The sequence below is a fragment of the Gopherus flavomarginatus genome, chromosome 1, assembly GCF_025201925.1.
Source record: "Gopherus flavomarginatus isolate rGopFla2 chromosome 1, rGopFla2.mat.asm, whole genome shotgun sequence".
Taxonomy (NCBI): Eukaryota; Metazoa; Chordata; order Testudines; family Testudinidae; genus Gopherus; species Gopherus flavomarginatus.
Window position 1 is genome coordinate 26,296,215 of NC_066617.1, and position 26,675 is coordinate 26,322,889.

General features: G+C 41.7%; 1 protein-coding gene across 2 annotated transcripts in view; it reads right to left on the reverse strand.

The window, feature by feature from the left end:
• Positions 1 to 26,675, reverse strand: part of PTPN12 (protein tyrosine phosphatase non-receptor type 12) — a 169,837-nt gene that overhangs the window by 64,251 nt on the left and 78,911 nt on the right. For both annotated transcript variants that reach the window (XM_050936860.1, XM_050936861.1), the window contains exons 3-11: positions 22,806 to 22,882; positions 20,670 to 20,765; positions 19,377 to 19,415; positions 18,564 to 18,635; positions 17,179 to 17,238; positions 7,770 to 7,912; positions 4,262 to 4,328; positions 2,331 to 2,408; positions 2,138 to 2,236 (exon numbers count right to left, since the gene is read on the reverse strand). In XM_050936860.1, coding sequence (XP_050792817.1) covers positions 2,138 to 2,236; positions 2,331 to 2,408; positions 4,262 to 4,328; positions 7,770 to 7,912; positions 17,179 to 17,238; positions 18,564 to 18,635; positions 19,377 to 19,415; positions 20,670 to 20,765; positions 22,806 to 22,882 — 731 coding nt within the window. The remainder of the gene's footprint in view (positions 1 to 2,137; positions 2,237 to 2,330; positions 2,409 to 4,261; positions 4,329 to 7,769; positions 7,913 to 17,178; positions 17,239 to 18,563; positions 18,636 to 19,376; positions 19,416 to 20,669; positions 20,766 to 22,805; positions 22,883 to 26,675) is intronic.

Sequence of the window (26,675 nt, forward strand, 5' to 3'; positions counted from 1 at the left end):
TAAATAGTAAGTTAACAGAACAACAAGTCCTTTTTCCAGGAAGGAAGAATGTTGGGGAGACTTTCAAGAAGGTTCAACCTTAAAAAGCCAGATCCTTAAGACGGAACATGGCTGGGATGTTGTCATGCAACAGGTCCAAACTCCGAGATAATTTAATGTTGACACCTGAGAACCAAGTCCTCTGGAGTAATAAGGATCAAATACAACCTTTGCTCTCTACATCTTCTACTCATTGGGAATGTATTGAAGAGATGGGAACACATAAGCCTCAGTTTTCCATCTAAGGTCTGGTATCTGATGTGTACCCCATCACTGTGCAGCAGTCCACTCTCCAGTAAGGATTTTAGTTCTTCTCAATTCGTCTGTATGCTAACCCAGCTCAGAACATGTACAGGATTTGATGCACTCCCCTCAACAAGGCTTAAACTGATGACCCTCTGGTGCTTTGTCTAGAGTTGTTTTACTTGACCTTATGATTATTTGTGAAAGTACACATGCAGCAAGCTAAGTAAGACCAGGAAGACTGCCTGAACTCCAAAATACTGTTGTGCAATCCTCTTTCTGGCTGGCCAGCTGTGCTGGACCAATCTCCTGAAAGTGTGAGTTCCCCAGCTTATAAGGCTATGTATTTATAGGGTGAGTGTATAAATTCTGAGTGTGGTGTTCCTGTTCATTCACCAGAGGAGGATTTGACTGATAAGTGGCTCAAGGGACTTTTCCAAGTCCTCCCTTGTTGACAGTATGAACTGAGAGTTGCTACTTTAAGTTTCAGGAACGAGAACTGCACCCACACTAGCAGGTCTTGGCATAACATTGGTATGCTCAGAAATGACACACACAGCCAGCTGGGGAAGACTCACCAACTCAGGAAGAGAGCAAATGTTTCCAGTTTCTGAATCCTTTCCTGAGATGGGGAGTCTCTGCCATTTCAAGTGTCTATGTCAGTCCCCAAGTTGGCAATTTTCTGAGATGGGAATCAGGGAACTAAGAACTCCACATTAGCCAAATATTTTTGGGCATATTTCCATCAGGGCAGAGGTTTTCAAAATGTGGCTAAGAGGTTATCAGGGAGGTGTGAGGACCTGAATGGTACTAGGAAGAAACTGGTGTTAAACAAACAAACAAACAAACAAATCTGGTGTGATTGGTCGCAGCACCATTCCTGTTTGGCCCATTTGCCCCTCTGTCACCACGGCCCAGCCCTGTGGGATACAGGAGCTGCTGCTGCCTGAGGTGAGCTCACTCTCCAGTCCTGCCTATCCTGACTTCCCCTCCTCACTGGGCCAGGGCTTGTTCTCCAGCCCACATCTGGATGATACAAGCATATCCAAGCAAAAAATGTCTGACACTGGTGATAACTGCTAAGATACGTAGAAAATACTATAATCTAACTCAGCATTCTGATATCCACATTTAATTGGTTTAAATGATAAACTCTTAACATTGCCATATTTTAAGATAGATAAATAGATACAGGGGCTTGGGGGAAATGGAAAATTGGTTTGTCCATTCAAGAGTTTTGAAAATTACTGAAGCGTTACTCCATTCCCACCTTTATTTGTAATTATTAAACTAGTCAGAGGATAAATTATTGCACTTTAAAGTTTCTTGGACAGAGCTTTGATTTAAATTTAACCTGCTCCTTAACTGTTTTATTCACCACATCATTTTACTGTTCATTCCTAGTAGGCCATGCCTTGTTTCCTACTGATGTTACCACCAGTAGCAGCCAAAGAAATAATTAGTGTCAACTGGCCACTGGAGTTTTACCCATTTATCTAACCATGCTAAGAGCAAGTTTCTCAGACTGGCTGTTTAAAATGCCAAAAGTCCCCTGTCTACACTAGAGCTCCTACCTTTGCTAGTAATGCTGGAGTCGCACTGGTGGTAAGCAGTAAAAAAAATCCCTTTTAAATGTCTAGCATAGATAAGTGGCTTTTTTGCTTCCAAAATCAATTTGCCAGAGCAGGCAGAGCACAAGTTAACTGCTGAGAGACATATACACAGCCCAACTGTCCACAGTCACCACAAAAATATTTAAGACAAACAAGGTCAAGGACTGAATGCACAGTAAAACTTAAAACTGCAGGTAAAAGCTATAATTTTAATTGAAAACCCATGTCAAAGAAAAACATACCACTCCATCAGCAATCTTCCAGTCTGTGCAACTTTCATATTTCTTTAGTTGCTTTTCAAATAGTTGTGCTATGGCTCGATGGACAAGTTCATACTGCTCCTGTTGTATGCATGTTAGAGATTACGATTAATGTACAAGATCCTTTTAAAAAAGGACATAACAAAGTCCAAGTCTACATTACAAAAGAATATACCTTGGTCTGCACTGCAGAATGCCTTTGTGTCCTCATATCTTGTATTAAATTAAATACATTGAACTCTTCTGGTATTTTCTGAAATGCAGGGCAAAGCAGTGTTATTTTTCTATAAAACTCAATACAATATATTGTTAACATAGTGATTTAAAATGTGTCAGACCAATTTTAAAGTTACCACTACAGCATGCCTTACTGCTTTTATAGAAAGCTGACCCATTCCCTCCATGTAAGTGAATCTTATGAAAGTCATTTAGAGCAACAGTTCTTTCAGAACTGGTATTTATAACGGTTTCACCAGTAGTGCAGATCACACAAATATTTAAGATTAATTCTGAAAGTGTGACGGACTTGGTAGAAGCAATAATGTCTGACACACTGACATTATGGCAACCCATCAGCATGTCTCTTTGCTTCATGATGAACCTAAAAACCACAAAGTGAAATATAAGAGCAGATTGCACTTGAAATTCCACATGCAGAAAGTCTAAGATGCTATAAGAAATCGTCACAGAAGAAACAATGAGTAAACATACTTAGCAGTATATTTATAGATGTTGAAAAATTGACCTTTGGAAATAATTTGAAAATCAGCACTTCAGATCAGCATTCAGGTCCATGTACTCAGAACTATGTACTACTTAAATTTACAGTTTGACATTTTACCTTGAGATGCTTCCATTCTGAGACTGGGTAGGTTTTGGTTTGTTTTGTTGATATAGGAGAGTGATACAGGAAAGTAACTTAAAGCCAATTTTTGGTATACAGTAACTCCTAGCTTAATGTTGTAGTTATGTTCCTGAAAAATGCTACTTTAAGCAAAACGATGCTAAGTGAATCCAATTTCCCCATAAGAATTCATAGGGGGGGCGCGGGGGAAGAGAGAGAGAGAGAGAGAGAGAGAGAGAGAGAGGGGAGCGGTTAGGTTCTAGGGACATTTCTTAACACCAGACAAAAGACGATTGATCGATCAATAGAATAAGTTTTAAACAAACAATTTAATATTGTACACAGCAACGACAATTGTGAAGCTTGGTTGAGGTGGTGAAGCCAAAGGGTGGAAGAGGGTGGGATATTTCCCAGAGAATGCTATACTGCTAAATGATGAACTAGCACTGGCTGAGCCCTCAAGGATTAACACTTTGTTAACATAGCCGCACACTCTACAAGGCAGCATGAATGGAGGGAGAGGAGACAGCATAGCAGAGAGAGACTGAGACACACACCATCTGTGTGTGTGTGTGTGTGTGTGTGTGTGTGAGAGAGACACATGCATTGCCCCTTTAAGTACGCTGACCCCACTCTAAGTACACTGCCTTTTTAAGTAGATCAGCAAGTTGAGACAGAAGCTGCTGTAAGCAAGCTCCCTCCATCTTGAGCCCAGTCGTGTTCCCGCCCAGCTCTGTGGAGATGGGGTAAAGGAGCAGGCGGCAAGAAGGACACGCTGACATTAGCACCCCTCCCCCTCAGCAAGCAGGAGGTTCCTGGGAGCAGCTCCAAGGTAGAGGGCAGGAGTAGCACACGGCAGTGTGGGGAGGGAACTACCCAGCAATTGACAGCCTGCTGGGCAGCTGCCGCACAGGGAACTTAGGGGAGCTGAGGGGGGGCTGCCATCGGTCCACTCTAGTTCCAAACCCTCATCAATTACCTCCAACGGGCTGCTGTATCTGCAAGCAGTGGACAAAACAGGCGGCTGCCAAACAATGTTTTAAGGGAGCACTGCGCAACTTTAAACGAGCGTATTCTCTAATTGATCAGCAACGTAACACAATAACATTAACCAGAACGACTTTAAGTGAGAAATTACTGTACTTTAAAAATTTGAAATTTCTGATTTTGTTACTCCTCAGCAAGTCAGAAGCTTAATTTTAATCACTGGTATAAAATGACCTAATTCTATAATACGATATATTCCTATAAATCTTCCTTACCCCAGCTTTTAGCAAATTCCATGTATAATCTATGGCACAGATGGCTCCCGTTCTTCCACACCCTGCACTAGGGACATAAGCAACAGTTACTCGATAGTTCTTTTGACAATGATTTAAGTTAACTTGTGTAAGTTCTAGAGACTTGATATTTTCATATTTACAGAATCAAGGTAAAAATATCACTACCTACTTAAAAATATATCAGTCCTCAAATACCTTTTGTCAGCCAGCTCTTAATGTATTCAATGTAAAGCATATGTATTTTCATGTTTTCACAGCCAACAGGCTTCAGCATTTCAGATGTGAAGTAATGCTTTAATAAAGTGTGTTGAAGCATTTTTGCCTATTCTATATACTACAGAGAATAGTATGTAACTGGCCTAACACCTCAAGCAGTAAAGGATGGCTACATAGAGGAAGAGACAACAGAAAAAAGTGTAAAATGTAAAGTTTTCATTTTCTTGACAACCTGGTAAAACACAATATGGGTTGCTTCTCAATTTATATAACTGTCCGTCTTTAAAAAGTGTAGTTCTCCTTTTAAAAGTGATGAAAAATGGAAACAAATTTCCACATTTATTCTTCCACAAATGATTTTGATAGCAAATGTGTCCAGTTTACAAGTAAAGAGACTTATTTTACACTATCAGCTCAAAACCTAATCTTTCATAACTTTCTTCCCATGCTTCATAACTAATAAGTTTCTGCAGGATAACCTATCCCCCAATGCCTGTGAATCTCCATTATCTTCTATAAGTGTACATAGGTGCAACTGGTTGAAACTAAGGGCAGGTGTTTGTTACCCGCCAGATTGGTGGGTAGTGACTGATCTGTCAGAGACTGATTTATCGCATTTAGTGTAGAAGAAGTGTTTAAATTTTGTGGGTCAACAAAATAGATGCTCAAGTTCCCCTGGAGGTTCTGCAACAGCAGCTAGAGTGCTGCTCTGGGCTATGATGAAAGGCTACAGATTTGTTTTGTTTTGTTTTGTTTTTTTCCAGGTGAAAGGTAATTTCCACACACTTTTGGGAAGTTCAAATTTTTGGAAAGTTGATTTTATCTTTGCTTTTTCTAGTATAGTCATTGCTACTTTGGCATTAATTCTTTTAAGGAAAAAAGAGACAATTGCATAAGCTTCAATTTATATTATACTTAATCCTGCTATAGATTCAGACATCATTCGTCAGAGCAGGCTAGAAATATTAAAATTAAAAGATGTTCTAAATGGAGAATACAGTAGGCTCATCAACAAGGAAAGAAACCCTCTGGAATTTAAGAACAGTAAATCTTATTTAATATACAAACAGATTTGACATTTGCACTGGGTGTTTATTTTATATATCAATGCAGTGGCTAAGCAAATAAATAATTTGAGAATTAAGGGCATAGCAATGTTTGTTGTTCCTAATCTATAGCATGCTATGAAAATACATCGCTACCCCAATATAACACGGTAGTGGGGAGCCAAAAATCCCTAAAGTGTTATAAGTAAAATGCCGTTATATCAGGGTAGTGGTAGCAGGGCTGCAGCGGTGATTTAAAGAGCCCGGGACTCTGGCCACAGGGAGCCCCAGGCCCTTTAAATCACCAGCGGAGCCCCACTGCCGCAGCCCTGGGGCAGTGACAGCAGGGCTCTGGTGGTGACTTAAAGGGCCCTGGGCTCCCTGCAGCAGCTGGAGCCCTGGACTGTTTAAAGTGCAGCCGGAGCCCTGCTGCTACCATGCTATATGCGAACCTGTGTTATATCGTGTCGCATTAAAGCGGAGTAGCAGTGTATATAGGCACATTCTAAATATAGTTTAGTACTCAGCTAATATTTTTATCATTTTCATGACTATACTGCTATATATTTCTCTTGGCTTATTTTTGTTTTTGCAATACTATCATGAAGCAAAATTCAATCTATAACAAGTTCTGTGGTGTACTCTAAATTGGAAATGTAGTTTTAACCCTTATTTCTTTAAAACAATTGCAAAGGTGTGTGCTTTTGTGAGACTTTTGATGTCTGCACTGGTAGCTTGCCAGAAATCCAATGACTGCACTTGATTTGCATATGGATGTATGTAAGTTAACAAATGCATACAGGCCTGTTATTTCTTAGTACTTTCATCTTCCTTGATATAGGAAGAGAAGTTGTGTATTTGCTAATTATACCAGTAATGAAAACCTGCAGATCAATTTCCCATATTTATAGAATTTAGTGATGAAAGACCCATTAGGCATCTTGTGCATAAGACATATTCTAATACTTAACCTTTCTAGCTCTGAAATGTCCTTAGAAACAGATTCCACTGCTTTGTCCTCAGTCCTTCACTTGAAGAGGAGAGGGCAGCCCTGGGCTGCATTTTAAGACTTTACAAGTGTACAGTTAGCCTTTGGGCCACATGTTAAAGTATACATAATCCATGAAGCTGTGTAGAAAAAAAAAACCAGTTACCTACCTTTCATAACTATTGTTCTTCAAGATGTGTTGCTTGTATCCATTCCATTCTAGGTGTGTGCACATCCATATGCATGGCCGAAGATTTTTGCTTTAGCGGTATCCGTAGGGTAGGCTCTTGAGTGCTGTGCCAATGGGTCAGTGTATTAGGTGCCGCTTGCCCAACGCCCTCTCAGTTCCTTCTTGCTGGCGACTCCAACAGAGGCAGGAGGGTGGGTAATGGAATGGACATGAGCAACTCATCTCAAACAACAGTTATGAAAGATAGGTAACCGTTTTTTCTTCTTCGACTGTTTGCTCATGTCTATTTCATTCTAGGCGACTCACAAGCAGTATCCCTGGTGGTGGGCTCAGAGTTCACGATCATACGTCTTGCAACACTGCTCTGCCAAAGCCAACATTGTCTCAGGTTTGCTCAGTGAATGCATAATGAGACCTAAGTGTGTGGATAGATGACCAGGTAGCAGCTCTACAGATATCCTGAACTGGCACTTGGGCCAGGAAGGCTGCCGATGAAGCCTGAGCTCTAATCGAGTGGGCAGTCATGGTCGCCAGTGGAGCCACCTTTGCCAGGTCATAGCAGTAATGGATGCAGGCCGTGATCTAGGACGAAATCCTCTGTGCTGACATTGGGCAACCTTTCATCCTATCTGCCACCGCAACGAACAACTTTGTTGACTTACGAAATGGCTTTAAGGCTCAAAGATTGAAGTAGAAGAATCGTTGGCTCTTGAGAGGCAAGGGATAGGCACTCTGATTAACCACTATGGGTGGTAAGAAGGAACCGAGAAGGCGTAGTGCCGGCGGCACCTAATATACCAACGCATGGGCACAGCACTCAAGATGGTGCTATAGCTGATCCTACGGATAACGCCCAGGCAAAAATCTCCGACGGCCACGCATATGGGCACATGTGTGCACTTAGAATAGAATCAAAGTGAGCAAGCACTTCAAGAAGAAAAGTTCTTTCTGACAATGAGCTAGAAGAGTAACTTTTCAAAATTAAATTAATACATGTAAGTCTTGTACTGAACATACTACTTAAAAAATATTAAATATATTTGGTACCTGCAGTGTATACAAATAGGCACATCTTCATGCTCCTGGTATTCTCTCATTAAGCTGATCATGTCCAGAATAGAATCAAAAGATGAAGGTACATCGTGGTCAGGCCAGTTCACATAATGAAACTGATATACCCTACGAGTTTCCTAAGAAAAAATTTTAAATGAAACACATTGAAGAATTTTGTATAAATGTATGATCATTGTCTGCATGATTTATTTTCCAGATCAAAGACTTCCACTGCAAAGACAACAGATTCTGCATTTAGCCAAAGTGAAGTAAGACTGAGCAAGGACAGCACAAGTGGATGAAACAGATTTTGCATTGGGGTTGATATGAAAATCAAGATACTCAATTCTGTTACAACCACCATGGACTCCAGTATTTTTGTATAAAGTAAAACTTTAATCTTAAATTATATTAAGTAAAAAGTAAGTATTCACTAACAAACTTGTTTAAGCCAGCGGTTTTCAATCTTTTTTTCATTTGAAACCCCATAAAAAATTATGAATGGAGGTGCAGTCTGCAGAACTCCAGGAGTCTGTGGACTTCAGATTGAAAGCCACTGATTTAACCCCATAGAGGAGGCTGAACAAGGGGGGCTTCAGGAAAAGACAGACAACTCAGATGTGCAGTTCCAATTTTTACTTTTGTTGGACCTACAAAAGGAACATAGCTGAGAGAGAGAGAGAGAGATTCTGTCTTGTACATCATTAACTGAACCTATTAAATTCTAATTATTTATACCTATGTAACCCCACTGAAGGCAACATGCTTGCATATACGTCAGTAAGGACCTAATTTGGTCTGCAAAACCTTTATAAACTGTGTAGATGTGCAAAGAACGCTAGATCCAGAGTGACATTCAGATCCCAGGAAGAGTTTGCAGGACTGGCAGAAAAATTACTTGTAAACGTATGTTTTTGATAAGTACTTTTTAGAACAGAACCAAACTAGTGGACTTCAGGAAAAACTGCAGAAAGGTAGTGCATAGGATGGTCCAATGAACATTTCACAGAAGCAGATGAGAAAGAAGTTTTCATATCACTTGTTCAAGCTCATCTACAGACTGCAGATATCAATTTTCATCCTTTGCTGAACTGTATGTACCATCATGAGATTAAAAAGGAAAGTTTATATCTAATAATGAAGTGTTTAATTAGTGTAACTAATTGATTTTTTTGAAAGAGGGGAATTAGATGCTCATGACTAGGAAAAAAAACAACCTTTATTGACAGAGCAGGTTAAGTACAGCTATCAAGCTTCCCCAAAATAACCTGTCAATGTGTCTCAATTATTTTGTTCTAGAGGGACCAACTCCATGGATGAGGAGTCAATTCAATTTTTAAACCTATTATCTTTGGCTTTACTGCCAAGGTGGTAAACGAAGTGCAAATTGTGACTGTTTTTGTAACTATTGTTGTTTTTGTTATCGTAATATAGTGGAGAGTTGTCCTATAGGAACTTAACTAGGACTTTGACCTATGAAGTCTGCACGGTTGGATGCTAACTGGGACACAAGCTAAAAATTATCAGCTATAAACCTGAATTATCCAGTCCCCATAAGATTTAATTGTTAACAATAGCTTGCTCTTTGTTTCTTTAAAAATTCCTCAAAATGTACCAATGCACTGAGTGCACCCAAAAAACAATAGTAAGGAACAATTCATCACACATCTAACACAATAGGTTCAGAGGGACTCTGAATATATTTAGTGCAGGTAGTCAAAAGATATCACTAAAATCAGAGAATTTAGGATGTTTTGTAGATTGTCATGGCTTCCTGTAGCTTGAAGAACAAAATAAATTGATACACAGAATAGTGTACAGTTGTAAGTTGTTATTCAGAAAAATAAATTGATACAACTGTACACTATTCTGTGTAAGTTGTTATTCAGAAAAAAAGCTATCTGAAATGGTTGAGATCTGAGTTATTTTTAGGGACAGGAAATGCCTTTTCAAGTGAGAAAATCTGACCAAACACAAGACGGTAGCTTGTAACAGTCATTTAGTAACTGTGGTGGCCACTACAAACCCCAGGCTGGATAATTACCTACCTTAACAACATTGTTTTAGGCCAGTTATCATTATGTTTATGAAATCTGCATTATTGCCAGTCACCTGACAGGACTATAAATGGCCCTCCCCCAACTCGTTATTCTGAGTTCCAAATTAGCCCTCTTTTTAAGAGGTATAACTCTGCAGAAAGGATCAACTCCTGCATTTTTTTAAACAGTTACTTTGGAAGTGAGCTGGATTTCCTTTAGCAAAAAAGACAACTTCCAATACTTGTTACCATGACCAGTTCTGAATTCTGAACATTATTTAACCCTTTGTTTTTCATAGAATTACTATGTGTTTGTACAAGAATTCTCAAACTATTTCTGGAAATTTAACATTTTACAATAATTAAATTCTCTTCCTGTCAGACATTTTGTTCAAGAGAAGGTTACTCACTCTGTGCATTAACGGAGTTTCTTTGAGATGTTTGTTCCTATGGATGCTCCATTTGTTAGGTGCAGCATCGCCTCCTGTACCTGGGATCAGATATCTTCATTAGCAGTGACAGTGAGACCACACATGCGTTATCTCCCCACTCCCCCAGGGCCATGCATGGGACATATATATATAGTGCTTTGCAGTCCAACCACCCCCAGGTTCCTTCTCTGCCACAGAGGTGGTGGGTTTTCCTTGGGAAGGCCGGGTCTGAAGCCAAGGGGAGGAGGGTGGATAGTGAAGCACCCATAGGGATGCACATCTTGAAGAGCCTCAGTTACTGCACATTGTGAGTAACCTTTTCTTCGAGTGATGTCCGTACAAGTGTGCCACTTGTAGGTGACTAGAAAGCAATGCTCCTAATTGGAAGGCTGGGGCTATGGAGTGATGTTTACTGTTGATGATAGGACGGTATGTCCTAGGAGAGCATTTGCTGCGGCATCATGAATAACAGTATAGTGAAAGACAAAAAAGTGTCTATTGATGCCCATGTGGCTGCTTTGCAAATTTCAACATCAGGGAAATTATTGAGAAAAGGTATTGAGGTGGATAATGAATGTTTGGAACATTCTCTGATTGTAGTAGGAGGTTGTCTATTGTGAAGTTCATATGAAAATGTATACACTTCAACATCCACTTTGAAAGATGTTCATATAAGGGTGTGCCTCTAAATCTTTTGGTGGTGGAGAAGAATAATTGTGGTGATTTTCAGAAAGGTTTAAGTCCTGTACACGTAAAACACCATCTCATCTCACGTCCAGGGTGGGGAAAGCTGCCTCCTGTTGGTTACTGTGACGCTTTGGAAAGAAGTAAGGAAGGTGCATTGATTGGTTGACATAGAAAGATGTTGGAACCTTAGGTAGAATTCTTGGGTGTAGGCATAGTGTAACTTTGTTCTTGTGGAACAGAATGTATGGTAGATATGCCGTAAGGGCTGCAATTTTGCCGACCCGTCGGGTTGAAGTGATGGTTGCAAGAAATGCAGTTTTCATTCACAGATGCACATAAGAATAGGTTGCCATTGGTTCAAATGGGGGTCTAGCCAGAGAACATAGGATGAGGACAAGGTCCCAGGTCTCATGGGTATAAAGATTTTGGAGATCAGTCAGAAAACATTTTGTGAGCAGATATGTGAAGACAGAGTGATTGTCTACATAGCAGTGAAAAAAATAGTGACTGCTACCAAGGGTACTCAGATGGAACTGGTGGATAACTTTGTTTAAGGTGTAGCATGTAATCCATTATAAATTGTAGCAGAGCATATGCTGCGTCGAGGCACACTAGTATTGAAATCTTGTCCATTTGTTAATGTAAGTGCATTTAGTTGTGTCATGCCTGCTTTTTAAACATATCAGTTTTACTGTGTCCGAACCATGGAGGAGCCAGGCTTTGAGATGGAGCATCTGTGGATTGGTATGGAGGATGTGTCCTGTGTCCTGCAAAAGGAGCCGTGGCATTGGATGGAGAAAGAGATCAATTGGCATGCCATCATGTAGAAGAGCTAAGTATACCAGACCTGTTGTGGCCATGTTGGAGCTATAAGTATGACATAAGCATGATCCTCCCATATCTTGCAAAATACTCCGAATAGAAGAGGAAAGGAGGGAAAAGCATAAAAGGAGCAGTATGTCCTATATTATGAGGACTGCACCTCCTATAGATCCATGTCCCAATCCTCCTCTGGAACAGAATTGAGGGAAGCCGGCATGGTGCGGTGTGGCAAAGAGGTCTATGGTGGGGGTATCCTCATTGATTAAAGATAGGCTGAAGTGCTTGCATATGCAGTTCCCGCTTGTGAGCATGGGAGAACCTACTGCTCAGTGCGTCCATGACGGTGTTTTGGTGTCCAGGGAAGTACGCTGCTGAAATGGTGATTTGTTGGATACACCAGTTCCACAGATTGAGTGCCTCTGATCATAAAGAGTGGAACCTCACTCCACCCTGCCAGTTGATGTAATATACACAAGTGAGATTGTCAGTCATCACTTATAGTATGATATTTGAGAAGAGGTAGGAAATGTTGGCAGGCATCGCAGAATTGATGTGTAGGATGTATTCAGTTAATGATCATCTGCCCTGAACTGTGTGATTAGGGAGGCATCGGTTATTAGGATCATGGTTGGTCGTGATTAGAGGAAAGTAACTCCGACACAAACATTGTTGGGCTGTGTCCACCAAAGTAGTGAGTCCTCTACTCTCATTGGCATGGATAAAAGGTTGTGGAGGCTGTGTTTGTGGGAGAGATACATTGTACGGAGCCATGGCTGAAGACATCACATGTGTAGATTTGCATGCCTGACCACGAAAGTGGAATTGCCATGTGGCCTAGAAGTTGGAGGCAGAGATTGGGGGGTAGACTTGTATGTTCGATACCAGATCTACTACGCTTGAGAATCAGTGAGAAGGTAGAAAGGCTCTGGCTTGTATGGCATCCAACTGTGTGCCAATGAATTCCAGTTGTGTACCAGCATTAAAGTGGACTTTTCTAGGTTCACAAGGAGACCTAACTTCGTGAGCAGGTCCACTGTTATGTGGACAGCTCAGAGAGAATCAATCTCAGATGTGGCCTTGGAGACAGTCATCCAAGTATGGAAAAATGATGACACCTTGTTTCCTCAGATAGGCAGCAGTTACCGCAAGGACCTTGGAGAATCCCCGAGGTGTTGAGTACAGTCTGAAAGGCAGTACTTTGTGTTAGTAGTGGCTGTCTCCCAAGACAAACTGGAGAAATTGCCTGTGTATTGTAATATGAAAGCATGTGTCTTTGCGGATAAGAGCCAAGAACCAGTCCCCCTGTTCAGTGCTGTGATAATATTGGAGAATATAATCATTTTGAAGCATTGCAGTTTGATGAACTTGTTTAGACTGCAATGGTCCATGATGGCTCACCAGTCTCCAGATTTCTTCTGGATCAGGAAATGGTGGGAGTAGAAATCCTGTCCTATGTGCCAGGAAGGGACGGGTTCTATGTCTGCCAGTTGCAGAACATGATTTATTTCTCCCCATATCATTGAATTGTGAGAGGGGTCCTGAAGGACAAGGAGGGAGTGGGCCATGGTGGGATGGATAGGAAGGGGATGGAGTATCCTCCTTTGATTATCTCTAGAACCCACTTGTCCGAGGTGATGAGTCTTCAAGGGGGGGAAAAATTGAGCTAGTTGTTCACCAAACTAGTGGAACATCAAAGACAGTGGGGATGACTGGAATAGTGGGAGGCTACTTGGGGCCTTGACCACACCTTCAAAATTGTTGCTGTGGTGGGGCATGTGAGAGGCAGCCCCTTGATGAGCAGGCTGTCTACGTTTGGTAGGAGGCCTGTGTCTTTGGAGCTGGGTGTCAAAGTGCTGTTGAAGGGTGTACTGCTGTGGTCGGGATTGCAGCGGGCGATGATATTTCCCTGGCTGTCTCTTTGGTGCTGACATGCAAATGCCAAGATCAGAGTGCAGCTTGGGAATCTATTAGGGAATACGGAGAATTGCCCACGCGTTCCAAAAATAGTTTCTGGCCCTCAAAAGGTAAGTCCTCTATCGTGGTATGTACCTCCTCAGGAAAACCTGAAAGGTGGAGCCATGGATGCATGCCTCATCCATCACGACTGCTGTGGTCGTCAGGCATTGGTGTCTGCACAGTCTAACATGGCTTGCAAGGCTGTACGAGCTAGGAGGTGTCCTTCCAATATTAAGGACTAGAACTGCTCTTTCTTGGCCTCTGACAGGTTATGGCAGAGTTCCTCCAATTTAGAGTAGTTTAGGTGATCATACTTAGCCACAAGAGCTTCGTAGCTGGAGATTCTAAATTGGAGCATGGCTGATTAATACATTTTGTGTCAAAATAAGTCCGGGCATTTCCAGTCTGTCTGGATTGGATTGGTATTGACAGCCCTCTTTCATTCTACATCCTTCTCTGGAACTTTTTTTTGGCATGTTTGCAGGTTGGAAGGATGGAAGCTGGGGTCCGCCAGAACAGCTTTGCATGGTTGAGAGCCTCATGTATCATAAGTGCGACCTTGGAGGAGGAAGAGGAGGAGCTATGGAGAGTATCAAGCAGCTTATGCTGCTGGTACTTGACCTTCTCCAAAGGAATCTGTAAGGAATCTGCAGTTCTGCAGAATAAGTCCTGAAAATGTCTGAAGTCATCAGCAGATGTAGGAGGTGGAGGCATGATCGCCTTGTCAGGGAGGAGGGCAGGAGGAGGAAATATGGAGCCCCCTCTTCCTGTTCCTCCTCTTCAATTGGTCCTGGGGGGGTTCAACCTCCAGAGGGCAAGAGACTGATGGAGAAGGAAGAGGTGTAGGTCTCAGGCTTTGCTCCCTGGGAGGGTTCCTGATTGTTCCCTGTACATGGCCCAAGGGTCCCAATATGGCCAGTGTGGAGCAAACATGTGGCTGTATCTATGGTGGTCCATGCCAAGACTGTTGACCAGATATGGACTGTGGATAGTGAGGATGAAAAGGTATGATTTGCCTGGTAAATGAGGGAGTAATGGAACACTCCTCTTCTTTCTCCTCCTCATTGCTGGGGAAGGTAAGTGCCATCCTCAGAGGAGAAAGGGAGGAGAGGAGTGACACTGAGTCCAGAGAGGGTAGGTCACATCAAAAGAGCAGAGACCCAGGAGTGTCAGATACCAGCAGGTCTTTAGGGAATCTAATTTTTTGTGGAGGATGAAAAAGCATCATCGGTGCCAGTGCGTAACTTGATGTCGAAGGAAGGGTGTATACCCCTGAAATGTTCGTAGATTGCTCAAGAGACTTGGCCAGTGCCAACGATTTTGATGGTGCTGACGATTTTGATGGTGCCATGGGCTTGCTCAGGGCCAACGGTTTAATCGCTGTTGGAAAGAGCACTGGTGCTGGCATTTTTTTCTGTGCCGAAATTCCTGAAGTTGGCCTGTCTCGTTCCCCAGAGCTGTGAAATGGTGCTGTAGGTCTGGCCTGGTTAGGATCCTAAGACTGTTTCTTGAAGTTGGTACCAGAGGTACTTGGACAGGCCCTGGAGCTGTGTCCCATCAGATGTGCTGAGGCAACAGACCTCGCAGGCGACGGTATTCTGGTGGGCTATGCCTCTAAGAGGGAGAAAGGAGCCCATTTCTTTTTGTCCAAGAGAGAGAAAGAGAAGGCTCTCTCTTCAAGGGATGTGGGGACCGAGGAATGGCAAACAACCTGGAAGAATGTGAGGGCCTCTCTAGGGAAGAGTCCAGGCCAGAGTCCAATGCTGGTCACAGAGAAGTTTTAATCTAATGTCCTGGTCTCTTCTGGCTCTGGGTTTCAGGCCAAGGCAGTGGGAACACTTCTGTGGGATGTGTCCGTCTCCCGGACAGTGAATGCACTGCGGGTGGCTGTCTGTTACTGGGGAGAAATGTACCTTTTAAACCTGGAGTATCCAGACGTAGGGGTGAAGGAAAAAAGCTTCCCAGTTGGGAAGGGTGAGAAGAAGTGGGGAAACGGAAACTTAAGCTATGAAATAACTGAAGGTAAAATTAAAACACAAAAGAAGAAAGTAACTACACTAATGGGTAAGGCACTATCTAGTAAGGGAATAGGAAAAGCAGACTCTGCTGAGGATTCCGTCACAGATCGAAGGCAGTAGAGAAGGAACTGTGGGCAGTAGAACTGCAGAGCACTACATATATACATCCTGTGCAGAGTGCGAGGGGGGCCAGGTATACATGTGGTCTGAAGGGCATTGCAGATGAAGATCTCTGATCCTAGGCCCAAGGCGTGCAGCTGCACCTACACGTGGAGCACCCAGAGGGACATCATTGAAAGAAGAACTTAGTTTTATTTCAGAAAAAAGTGACTGCAATTCTTAAGGATTAACATTCATAACTTCCAAATTAACATGAAAAATCAGTATTAATTGGTATTATCACAGATCATTCATCATACGAACTTAAATATCAGAGAATGTTACTCGTAAGGTTCTTATTCTAACCAATGAACTATATCTTGAAGTACAATTTTAGTAACACCACCTTTGTTAGTAATTTTGATGGCAGAAAGTGTGTTTCAAGCACAGGTTGTTTGTTTTGTTTTGTTTCTAACATTTATTTCCATTTTGAGCCTTGACTGCATCCTCCAAATCCCTATAGACTTCAACTGACAAAAAACAAAATGACAAGCAGAAGCAGGAAGGTCAGCACCTATTAACCTAAAGCTAAAAGCATCTATTAGATGAAGCAAAAAAACCATTCAGAGGCATGTCAGCAAGATATTGAAGACTAGATGAAAATTTTATTTATCAAAGATTGATGTTTTTCAGTCTATCATTTTTACATTAAACAGAGATAATAAGGCAAGTAGGTATAACTGGGCATTAAAAGAAAATTTCAAACAAACAGGAAGCACTTTCTCAGGCTAATAAATAAATAACCTGTAGGATGAGCTGTCAGACACAAAGTTATAGTCAAGGAAACACTCAGATCGCATATTAAGAGGCATCAAAAAGGTTGGCTGGATCAAAAAAGCTTCTTTAGCCCTTCAGATTAAATTTATGGATTTAGATATTCAGCTGGTGTAAACAGTAGCACTTCACAGACCTCAACAAATTATACCAGCTGAAGATCTGGCCCTGTATTGTTAATAAACACTACTGAAAAACATCACACAGATTTGGTTAACCACAAAAGCACTACCATAAGAACAGATAGTATGCTAAGACATTTCATGAACCTTTGTTTCTTGTAACTGAACTATTTATATCCCTTACAAACTTGATAATGTACATAAGCAGAGAACCAAGCTTTCGCTCCTTTAATATTAGCGACTTGATGTTTTTGCAAGTTTCCTTGATTATATACCATCTGAGATCTTTGAACAGATGTTAAATTATACCACATTAAGACCAAAAATGTAAAACACCAATAGTCTATTTGAGCAACTGTCCTGAGTGGGGAAACCTTTCATGTTTTAACTACTTACATTTTGAAATTCAAGTAATAGTGTTCTAATATAGTAGTCTGTTCTTGCTTGTTCAGCTTCCTAAATAAGAGGAAACATCTGTGAATGGATAGGAATTTAATATAGAACAAATTAGATATAAACCCCAACTTTATTCTCTAGAGTCATGTGAACAAAAAATAATTCACTTTTTAGCAATTTAAGACTTACCTGAAGAGTCAGTGTAAAAGCTATTTATCTGGTATGAAGCTAGATAGGTAAACATGTTTTACCATGTTTTTTAAAAAATGAAAGGATTTTGAGTTTAAAAAAAAATCAGTTAAGATCCTGGCCAGAGGCTACCCTATTTAGAAATGAAATTTCCCCATAAAACTAAGCTGTCATCAAATTCTGTCACTTCTTTCTCTAGGATATTTCAAAATGCGTCCCTGTACCTTTAACGCTTCTCCATGCCTCAGTTTAACTTTCTCTGGCCTCCCTGTTTTCTAACTTGCTTCCTTCAATTTTTCCTTCCTTGCCATGCACTCAGATCATGTTTCTCCCCCATCTGAATCTCTCTATTAATCTCCATCATTTACTGAATCAAATTTAAGGTTATTTTCCTTTCCAAGATGGGACACAATTCAGTCTCTGCTTATATTGTTGTGTCTCTCCTTACCCTTTTCACTCCCTGTGATGGCAGCCTCACCTCTCCTTTTATTTTCTTCCTTTTCCTGATGCCTTATACGGCAGCCAACCCATGCCACAAATGCCACCTTTATCCCAGTATGCACTCTCATTTCCCTATTAAAAGGTATTTCAAGTGAGTTTGCATTTGAAGGGCCCTTGAACATACTACTATACCCACACCTTTTTTAGTAAACAAAACGTGTTACCGTTTTCTGGTCTCCCAGTATACGAATATCCATTTTTGAATTTTAAATGACAAGCTCAGGCCAGGGACCATTTGTGCCTTGTGCAGTGTCAAACAAACAATGCTGGCACTCAAACAAATATTTAATATTAATGTGGACTGCTATAGAAGTTATTCACCTCTCTGCAGTGCTTTGCTAAATATGAAACATGAATTTTCCACGACATACAGTAAGTACACATTTTACTAATAGAGTAGAATAAAGTGAAACACTAAAGTCCTCCAGGCATGACAGTGTCTTATGTCACTAGGGATGCCCAATAAAGAACTGAGAATTAGTAGCCACAGTGAAACCACCTAGGGCCTGTTCTGCCCACAACGAGAAAGGTGAGTTTTTAAAACATGTTACATGTTTAGAATTAAAATTTACACATGATTACAAAAAAGCATTCAGAGTCTGTGCTACTGAATACATACGATAATAGGAAGAGCTCTTTAAAATGTACAGCAATAAATCCATTAAAAATATTATTTCACAAAACTTTATACTTACACAAGAAATCTGAAATGGTCCAAAAGTTACACTTTCTCCTCCATGCAAAGGCCAGTACCGCTCACATTTTTTCTATTAAAAAAAAGTGTTGTCCTAATTTTGAAAACGAACCTTAAGGACTTGAAAAAACAGAAGACCAACAAATATATAAGCAAGAGATTATTTGTAAAAGTGAGATTTATTTATTTAAAGCCTCATGATCTTTTGGAGCCGGATTCAATTTTTTTGTGAATGCACAGGGTTAGCAATAGTGGTTGCACAGACTTTCCCGTGGCACTGGAAAATACTCACTAAGCTAGGGAGCATGACAGAGCAATATCAGCCCTTCCTGTCCCCTCATCTGACAAGGGATTCTTATGGACTCAAAATCAAGATTCCTTATTTGATGAATGGGCCTTTTTATGCCTAAAACTGCACTAGGAGCACGATAATCTCCACAGTGAGAAGACCAGCAGTACAGCTACCATTAGTTTATTTTAATTCATAGGGAAAAATAAATATTAGCTTGGAGTCTATTCAGGTTGTACCTGGCTAGCATTGTGGTACATAGTTACCAGAAAACAGCTGCTTTCTACAATGAAAACGTGGCCAAATTCACTCATTTTCTCTGCATATTGACACAACTCAGCTCATGGAAGTAGGTTTGTGAACTCTCTCCATAAAGAATGACAAGAATAACGGCTCTTTTACTCAGTGCAATTGAGCTACATTTGTAGTTACTGACTTTACGTAAAAAGTCTCAATAATTAAAATATCATTCTAGTAAGTGGGGCTGCAATAAATTATTCATATTTCTCTTTTTAGCATACATACCCGTCCCATTTCAAACTCTCGACAGGCCATTACAATTATCTGAAAAAGGAAGAAATATATAACTACAGGAAGTTAACATTTTAACACTTTTCACAAAAGTTCAGAACTTTGCCATTTGAGAAAGTGCTCAGACTCTTGACTGCCTATTACTAGAGTGTTTAAACCTCTGTTAAAATCTAAACACAAGTTATGCATATTAAGAATTGCACAGATGCAGATGTACTTTTAATATTAACTATTTAAATACTAAACAGTGTCTGAATTTATCACTTACTGCTAATCTACTCAAATAGCAATAGTAATTTCTTAGTCCATCAGTTATTTGTATTCATTGCCATCCCAATGTTTTTAAATTAACAATGAGAGAAGTCAGTCTATAAAAGTTATATACTTAAGTTCTTACATAGATTGACCTTGCCATTTATATACAACTTATGTGGTTATATGCTCTGCAAGCAAACACAGCCATAGTTGGCTTAATTAAATAGCCTGGAAAGAACCAGGACAGATTTTTACACTGATCATACATAATTAAAGAAATATTCAAAATTTTAAAATGTAACTTACTGCTATTTTGGAGTTGTGTGTCTTACCTTAAACCTCCAGATAGGAAATCTTTAAATGTTAAACTATTCATTGTACTATGGAGTAATATCAAGTTTCCCCAGTCACTAAATCACTTTTTTAATTAGTAAACATTAAAATAGAATATTTTAAATTTTCTTGTGTTATGAAAATTTATGAATGATAAAGTTGTACCCTTCTGAAAGGCTCATGAATTAGTAGAAAAGAGATGAGTTTCATAGTACTAAAGCTTTCACTTAAGTCATAACAGTGCAAAACTATATCACTACATGAACTCTTAAGAGAAAGACTACTTCTAAGCACACTTTCTCTCTCTTTTTTTAAATGTTTGAACTATTATTTCTGAAACTGATTAGTCAGTCTAGTATGGACTGACACAGAGTGGTAAACCCTATTCTAGGAAAATGATTAACGATGCATTTGAGCTGTTTGTATACAATAAAGTAATTTTATTGGCAATATTTAAATTTAATGTTTTCCCACAATTTTCATTCATACTATAAAAAACAAGTTCTGTTTCCACACTGTAGGACATTACGATTTTAGCCAGTCTGTAGCATTTTTGGCAGAAGTCCAAGTTGCTCAATTTTTGTAAACATTCCTTTGTAACAACAGTTTCAATAGACTCTGAAAATGGATTCTTAGTTGCTCAATATTCATCACCGTGTATGTACTTAACAAGTTTAAAAAGAGAAGTATGGTACTTACTGCAACATTGTACTCCCATATCATTCTCCAGAAATCTATTACTGTATTTGCTAATGGTCCCTGGGTAGCAACATATGCTTGTGGCCCATGTACTCCCTAAAATTGCAAAAAAGAGAGAAACAGCTGAATGTTCACAAGAGAAGTCTGGTTGTATTGGATTAAAAAAACTTTCATAATTTAAATGTATAACTAGAATCTCTTTTCTGTGTCGTCCTTTCGCAAACTCATATTTTGTTCCATATCCAAAAGATGGCAAAAATAGCCTCCACCACACTTCCAAACAGCTAACTTGATGTAAAAGAAGGGGGTAAAACAATGGGAATTTTACAAGGGTATGTCTACACTGCAGCTGCCTTCCAGCCAGGGTAGATGGATATGCGCTCATGCCACACACACACACACACACACACACACACACCCTCTCCCTCTCCCTCTCGCAGAGTGGATACTCCAACACAGGCTAGCCACCCAGTAACAAGCTCACCTACCTCAACGCGTCTGAGCTCAGGTGGCTATCTTGTGCAGCAACATCCACCATGCTATTTTTAATGTGCTAGCTCAAGGAGAGCTAGAACATGTTCATCTATTTAGGCTGGGTGAGATGCTCTCAGCTACAGTGTAGATGGACCCCGATTGGCTTCAAATGGACCAGGATTTCACAGTTAAGTTCTTACATTATTATGCCAGCATAAAAAAAAAATTGAGTCTAATATCTTTTTTTGTATTTTTTTTTAAAAAAGGAAAGTTTGTATGGAAATTCCAATTCTGCAATATTTCCCTTGCTTTATAAGATTTTTTTAAAAATGAAAAAAAAACTTTATATTTAAATCTGTAAGTATGCTTCATATTAAGTTTGCTCACCAAACAAAGTTCTAGGAAAACATGCACAATTATTTACATAAGAATGGCCATACTGAGTCAGACCAAAGGTTGATTTAGCCTAATATCCTCACTTCCAATAGCAGCCAATGCCAGATACTTCAGAATCAATTAAAAGAACAGGGCAATTTTCAAGTGATCTAGCATCCTCTGTGGTCCAGTCCCAGCATCTGGCACTGAGTCTTAGGGACACCCAGAGAATGGGGTTGCATGCCTGACCGTCTCAGCTAGTAACCACTGATGGATCTATCTCCATGAATTTATCCAATTCATTTTGCAATTCAGTTATAATTTTTTGATTACTACTACTAGTGTTTACATTTCTTCTTTTAACTAGTGTTACATTTCAAAGCTCAATTTTTCAATTTATAAGTTATACAAGACTGTTTTAGTCAGAATGTTTTTATTTTTAAGTCAAAAGCAAATATTCCCAGACAATGAACATAAAAATTTGACTGAACTTTGAAATATTTGTTAAAAATTGCTCAAATCAAATTTATGTCCAAGTGGACAAACTTTTTTAAAAAAAGGAAGAATTAGAGATTAAAAGCATGCCCACTGAAGAAAAGTGGATCAGAGTTCCAGGAAAATTTAAGAATTGTCACTTCAGATCATACAGGCAAAAGGCAAAGCATAACAGCATCCTACCATGACTCTACTACCTGAAAAGTAGGTTTTCAGAAAGAATGCTACTTTTATTGTATTAAAATAAGCCCCCTCCCCAACAGTGATCAAATATTTCCTAAAACATAGAAGATTTGTATATAAATATTCCATATCTACCATCTCCATGCAGTGGTGAGCCTTTGCAAAGGCTTACCACTGGATGGAGATGTAGAGATACGTTGACATGTGCTTGAATATTCTATAATAAATACGCAAATTATATACATCTTATTTTTTAATCTTAAAATATCCTATCATTTTCCTGTGAGAAGTTTCTTATAAATGTTACCTGGAACTACATCTCAACAGAATGACAGACCTGCTGAAATAGTGATAGGTTAGCCAATTCCGAATTAACTTTTTTTTTTTTTTTAATAGAAGTACAATGTATAGTATAAAGTAACATTAGACATTAACTCAAAGTACACACCAACATGTTCAAAAATTAAATAAAATTATGCCAACTGGAAATGTTCTATAGTAAGATTTGAGTTCTTATTTCATAAGGTTTGTAAAATAGAGATTAAAATTGCATTTCCATGAAATCAAAACTCCAAAGGTATTTTAATGTAGTCAGATGTTAATACATACCTTAATAAAATTTGCATTGATATAGTCTGAATCTTGCGGGAGTGTTTTTAAAGTCAGTTTAACTCGGCTGTGGTCAACTAAAAGAAGATAGTTTTTTAGTGAAAAATAGCATGTGTTAAGATATATCTATTACATAAATAAAAGTGTTGCTTGATGCAGCAAATTAATCATTAAACAAAATGTTTCTTAAGATGCATAATAGTTTCCAGCAGATACTAGTCAGTCAATGAAATTAGTAATATCTGAATAAGCTAATTTAGGTGGGAAAAGGCAGGAAAGACAGACCTACAACCTAATACACCTCTAGAATGTGGGTTCACATATAACAGTAAAGCTCTGACACGCTGCTCTGCTTTGATAAGGGGCAGAGGGTCTCAGAGGCAGTCAGGGGCTCCCCCCCCACAGGGTCTGGGGGGCAGGAGCTGTGGGAGGGCACTTTTGGGGGCCCTGCAGTCCCAGAGTGGCCTGGGGTATTAGTGGGGGGCCGGGAGCAGCCCACTCTGATTCCCTCGCCCCAGCCCCAGCCGTGTTGCTTGGGCGAGGAGGCTTGGGGGAAGGGATCCTCCCCCCACTCACCAGCAGCAGCAGAAGCAGAGCAGCGCAGCCTCAGCCCACTCCACTCTGCCAGCTCCCAGCTGCAGCGCTCCGCTTCCCACCACATGTGAGTACGGGGGGGGGGGGGCAATCCTTTCCCCAATCTCCCTGCACTCACCTGTGGCAGGAAGCAGAGTGCCGCGGCTGGGACGTGGCAGAGTGGAGTGGGCTGGGGCCGCATTGCTCCACTTCCCACCACTGGCGAGTGTAGAGGGCGTCCTTTCCCCAACCTCCCTGCGCTCACCGGCAGCGGAGGAGCCCAGCCCCAGCCAGCTCCGAGCCGTGGCGTTCCGCTTCCCACTGCAGGTGAGTGCAGGACCTTTCTCCAGCCGCCCTTCAGCAACACAGCTGGGGCCGGGGGCAAGGAAAGCGGAGCAGGCTGGGGCCACGTCGCTCCACTTTCCGCCGCAGGGGAGTGTGGGGGGGCATCCTTTCCCCAACCTCTCCGCACTCACAGACAGCGGGAAGCAGAGCGCTGCGGCTGGGAGCTGGTAGGGTGGAACGGACTGGGACCAGGTTGCTCTGCTTCCCACCACTGCTGGTGAGTGCCTGTCGGGGGGCAGGGAAGGGTGGATAGGGGTCAGAGCAGTCAGGGGACAGGGGGGGTTGGGTAGGGGATGGGATCCTGGGGGTGATTAGGGACAGGGGTCTCTGGAGGGGATGGTCAGGGAACAAGGAACGGGGACGGGGGCAAAGCAAGTTTGATATAACGCGGTCTCATCTATAACGCAGTGAGATTTTTGGTCTCCCGAAGACCGCGTTATATCAGTGTAGAGGTGTAACTCCAATTTGTCAACATTAAGCAAAAATGTAATACAATATTAAATATAACAATACTTATATCTATACAAGCTTTTATATAGAACTTTTCCTCTGTAGATCTCAAAGCATTAACAACCCAGTTTTACAGATGGGAAACTGAGGAAGAAATAGCTAGAGTGACTTGGCCAAGGTCATCCAGTAGATCAGTGGCACAGCTGGGAATAGAACCCAGGTCTCCTGAGTCCTGTCCATTACTCTATTCTTAAAGTTTCACATAATCTAGGTTAGATTTAAAGGATATTTGCAGTCGCAGTTAAGGGCAACTACATTTATATTCCTCCTCTATATTCCACCAAGGGCACCTACTCTAGGTTCCCAGCTAGTTAGCCATCATATTTCTTAGGAAGGTTTCAGAGTAGCAGCCGTGTTAGTCTGTATCCGTAAAAAGAACAGAAGTACTTGTGGCACCTTAGAGACTAACATTTATTTGAGCATGTTTCTCTCCTGACTAGGGTTTTTCCCTGCCTCATACAGTGATATTCCCAGCAAGCCAGACTGTCTAAATAGGCCAGCAGTTACGCTTTGCTTTCTCTTCAAAGGCTGCTGGCAGTTACAGTTGCTTGTAGTTATAAGTTACCACACAGTCCTTTATAAGCAAGCACATTTATTTTTAAGGTGAAAACATTACACAGAAAATGTATTAAAAACAAAAAAAGAAACACATACATCCTAATAATCTTACCAGAGATCACTCCCAAGCTACAGCAGGGGCTCTAGTAGGAGTCAGTCTTTCAAACCCCACAAAAAGTGTTTTCTTCTGTGATTACAAGTTAACAGCTTTAGCTCAGAACTAGCCCACTCTCCCCACAAATAAGTTACCATATGTACTCGTTCATAAGCAGAATATTTTTGGTAATAAAGTAACGCAACAAAGAGCAGGGGTCGGCTTATAAACAGGTCTACACCAAAATTTTATGATTTTTAACTCTATGGAATCATTGAATTGAATAGAATATTTAATACACTGTCATTTTGTTTATCTGGAGCACCTGCAGGCATGGAACCCCTCAGCTCCCTGTGGCCACGGTTTGCCGTTCCCAGCCAATGGGAGCTGTGGTAAGTGGTGCCACTTCCCGTAGCTCCCATTGACTGGGAACGGTGAACCATGGCCACAGGGAGCTGAGGGGCTCCATGCCTGCAGATGCTCCAGGTCAGGGGTCGGCAACTTTTCAGAAGCAGTGTGCTGAATCTTCACTTATTCACTTTAATTTAAGGTTTCACGTGCCGGTAATACATTTTAATGCTTTTTTAGAAGGTCTCTCTCTATAAGTCTATACATATATAACTAAACTAGCGTTGTATTGTAAAATAAACAAGGTTTTCAAAATGTTTAAGAAGCTTCTTTTAAAATTAAATTAAAATGTTTCTCTTACGTCGCCAGCCCGCTCAGCCCGCTGCTGGTCTGGGGTTCTGTTCACCTAGGCTGGCAGCAGGCTGAGCGAGGCCTGCGGCCAGGACCCCAGCTGGGAAGGGTCTGACAGCCAGAACCCCAGACAGGCAGCGGGCTGTGCGGGGCCGGAGCTGGGATCCCAGACTGGCAGTGGGCTGAGCAGCTCAGCCCACTGCCACTCAGGGGTTCCATCCGCCGGCTCCTGCCAGCCGGGATCCTGGCTGCTGGGCCCACTCAGCCCGCTGCCAGTCTGGGGTCCTGGCCCTGCCCACATACAGTGGGTACCTACCTTCTCCCTGGTTCTGGCCCATTCTCTTCCTCTCTCTGCAGTGAGCTGAGCACAGGGCTGGGGGTGAAGGGTCTGGCCAGGAGCTAGAATGAGGGAGGGGGCTCAGGGGTTGGGCAGGAGGTTTGGGTGTGGGGGCACTTACCTGGGCAGCTCCCATCTGGTGTGAGGGGTGCAGGAGCTCCCATTTGGTGCTCAGGGTGGGGATGTGGGGGGCGCAGGGTATGTGAGGGGGTTCAAGAGTCAGGGCGGGGGGGTGCCAGAGTCAGGGCTGGGGTCGTGTGTGTGTGTGTGTGTGTGTGTGTGTCAGGGAAGAGCCCCCTCCCACTCACCCACTCGGGGCCCTGCGGCGCACCGCACCAGTACAACTAGCACTCCCCAGCAAGAGAGTCCCCTCTGGCTGTGCCTGGAAGAGCCATCCCAGGCGGCGCATAACCCCACGGAATGCGAGCTCCTCGCCCCAGGGCTCTCTGGCCACTACCGATTCCTGCTCGCCGGCACCTGCTACGCGCTCAGCGCCGCCGGGCTCTCTGCTCCTCCCAGCTCACGAACAGCAGGTACTGATCCATGGCTGCGGCCGGTGCCTCCTCCTGGGGACGCTCAGCAGCCGTCACTGCTGCTGCCGCCACTGGCCTCTCTCGCCTTCACCACCCCTGCTTACTGCCGCCAGGAGTTGGGACTGGGTCCACAGCGAACCCGCTCCCGCGGCACGCCACCAATCCACCATGGCCAGCTATACCAAGGCGGCCCAGGTGAATGGCCCCTCCACGCCTCTGGG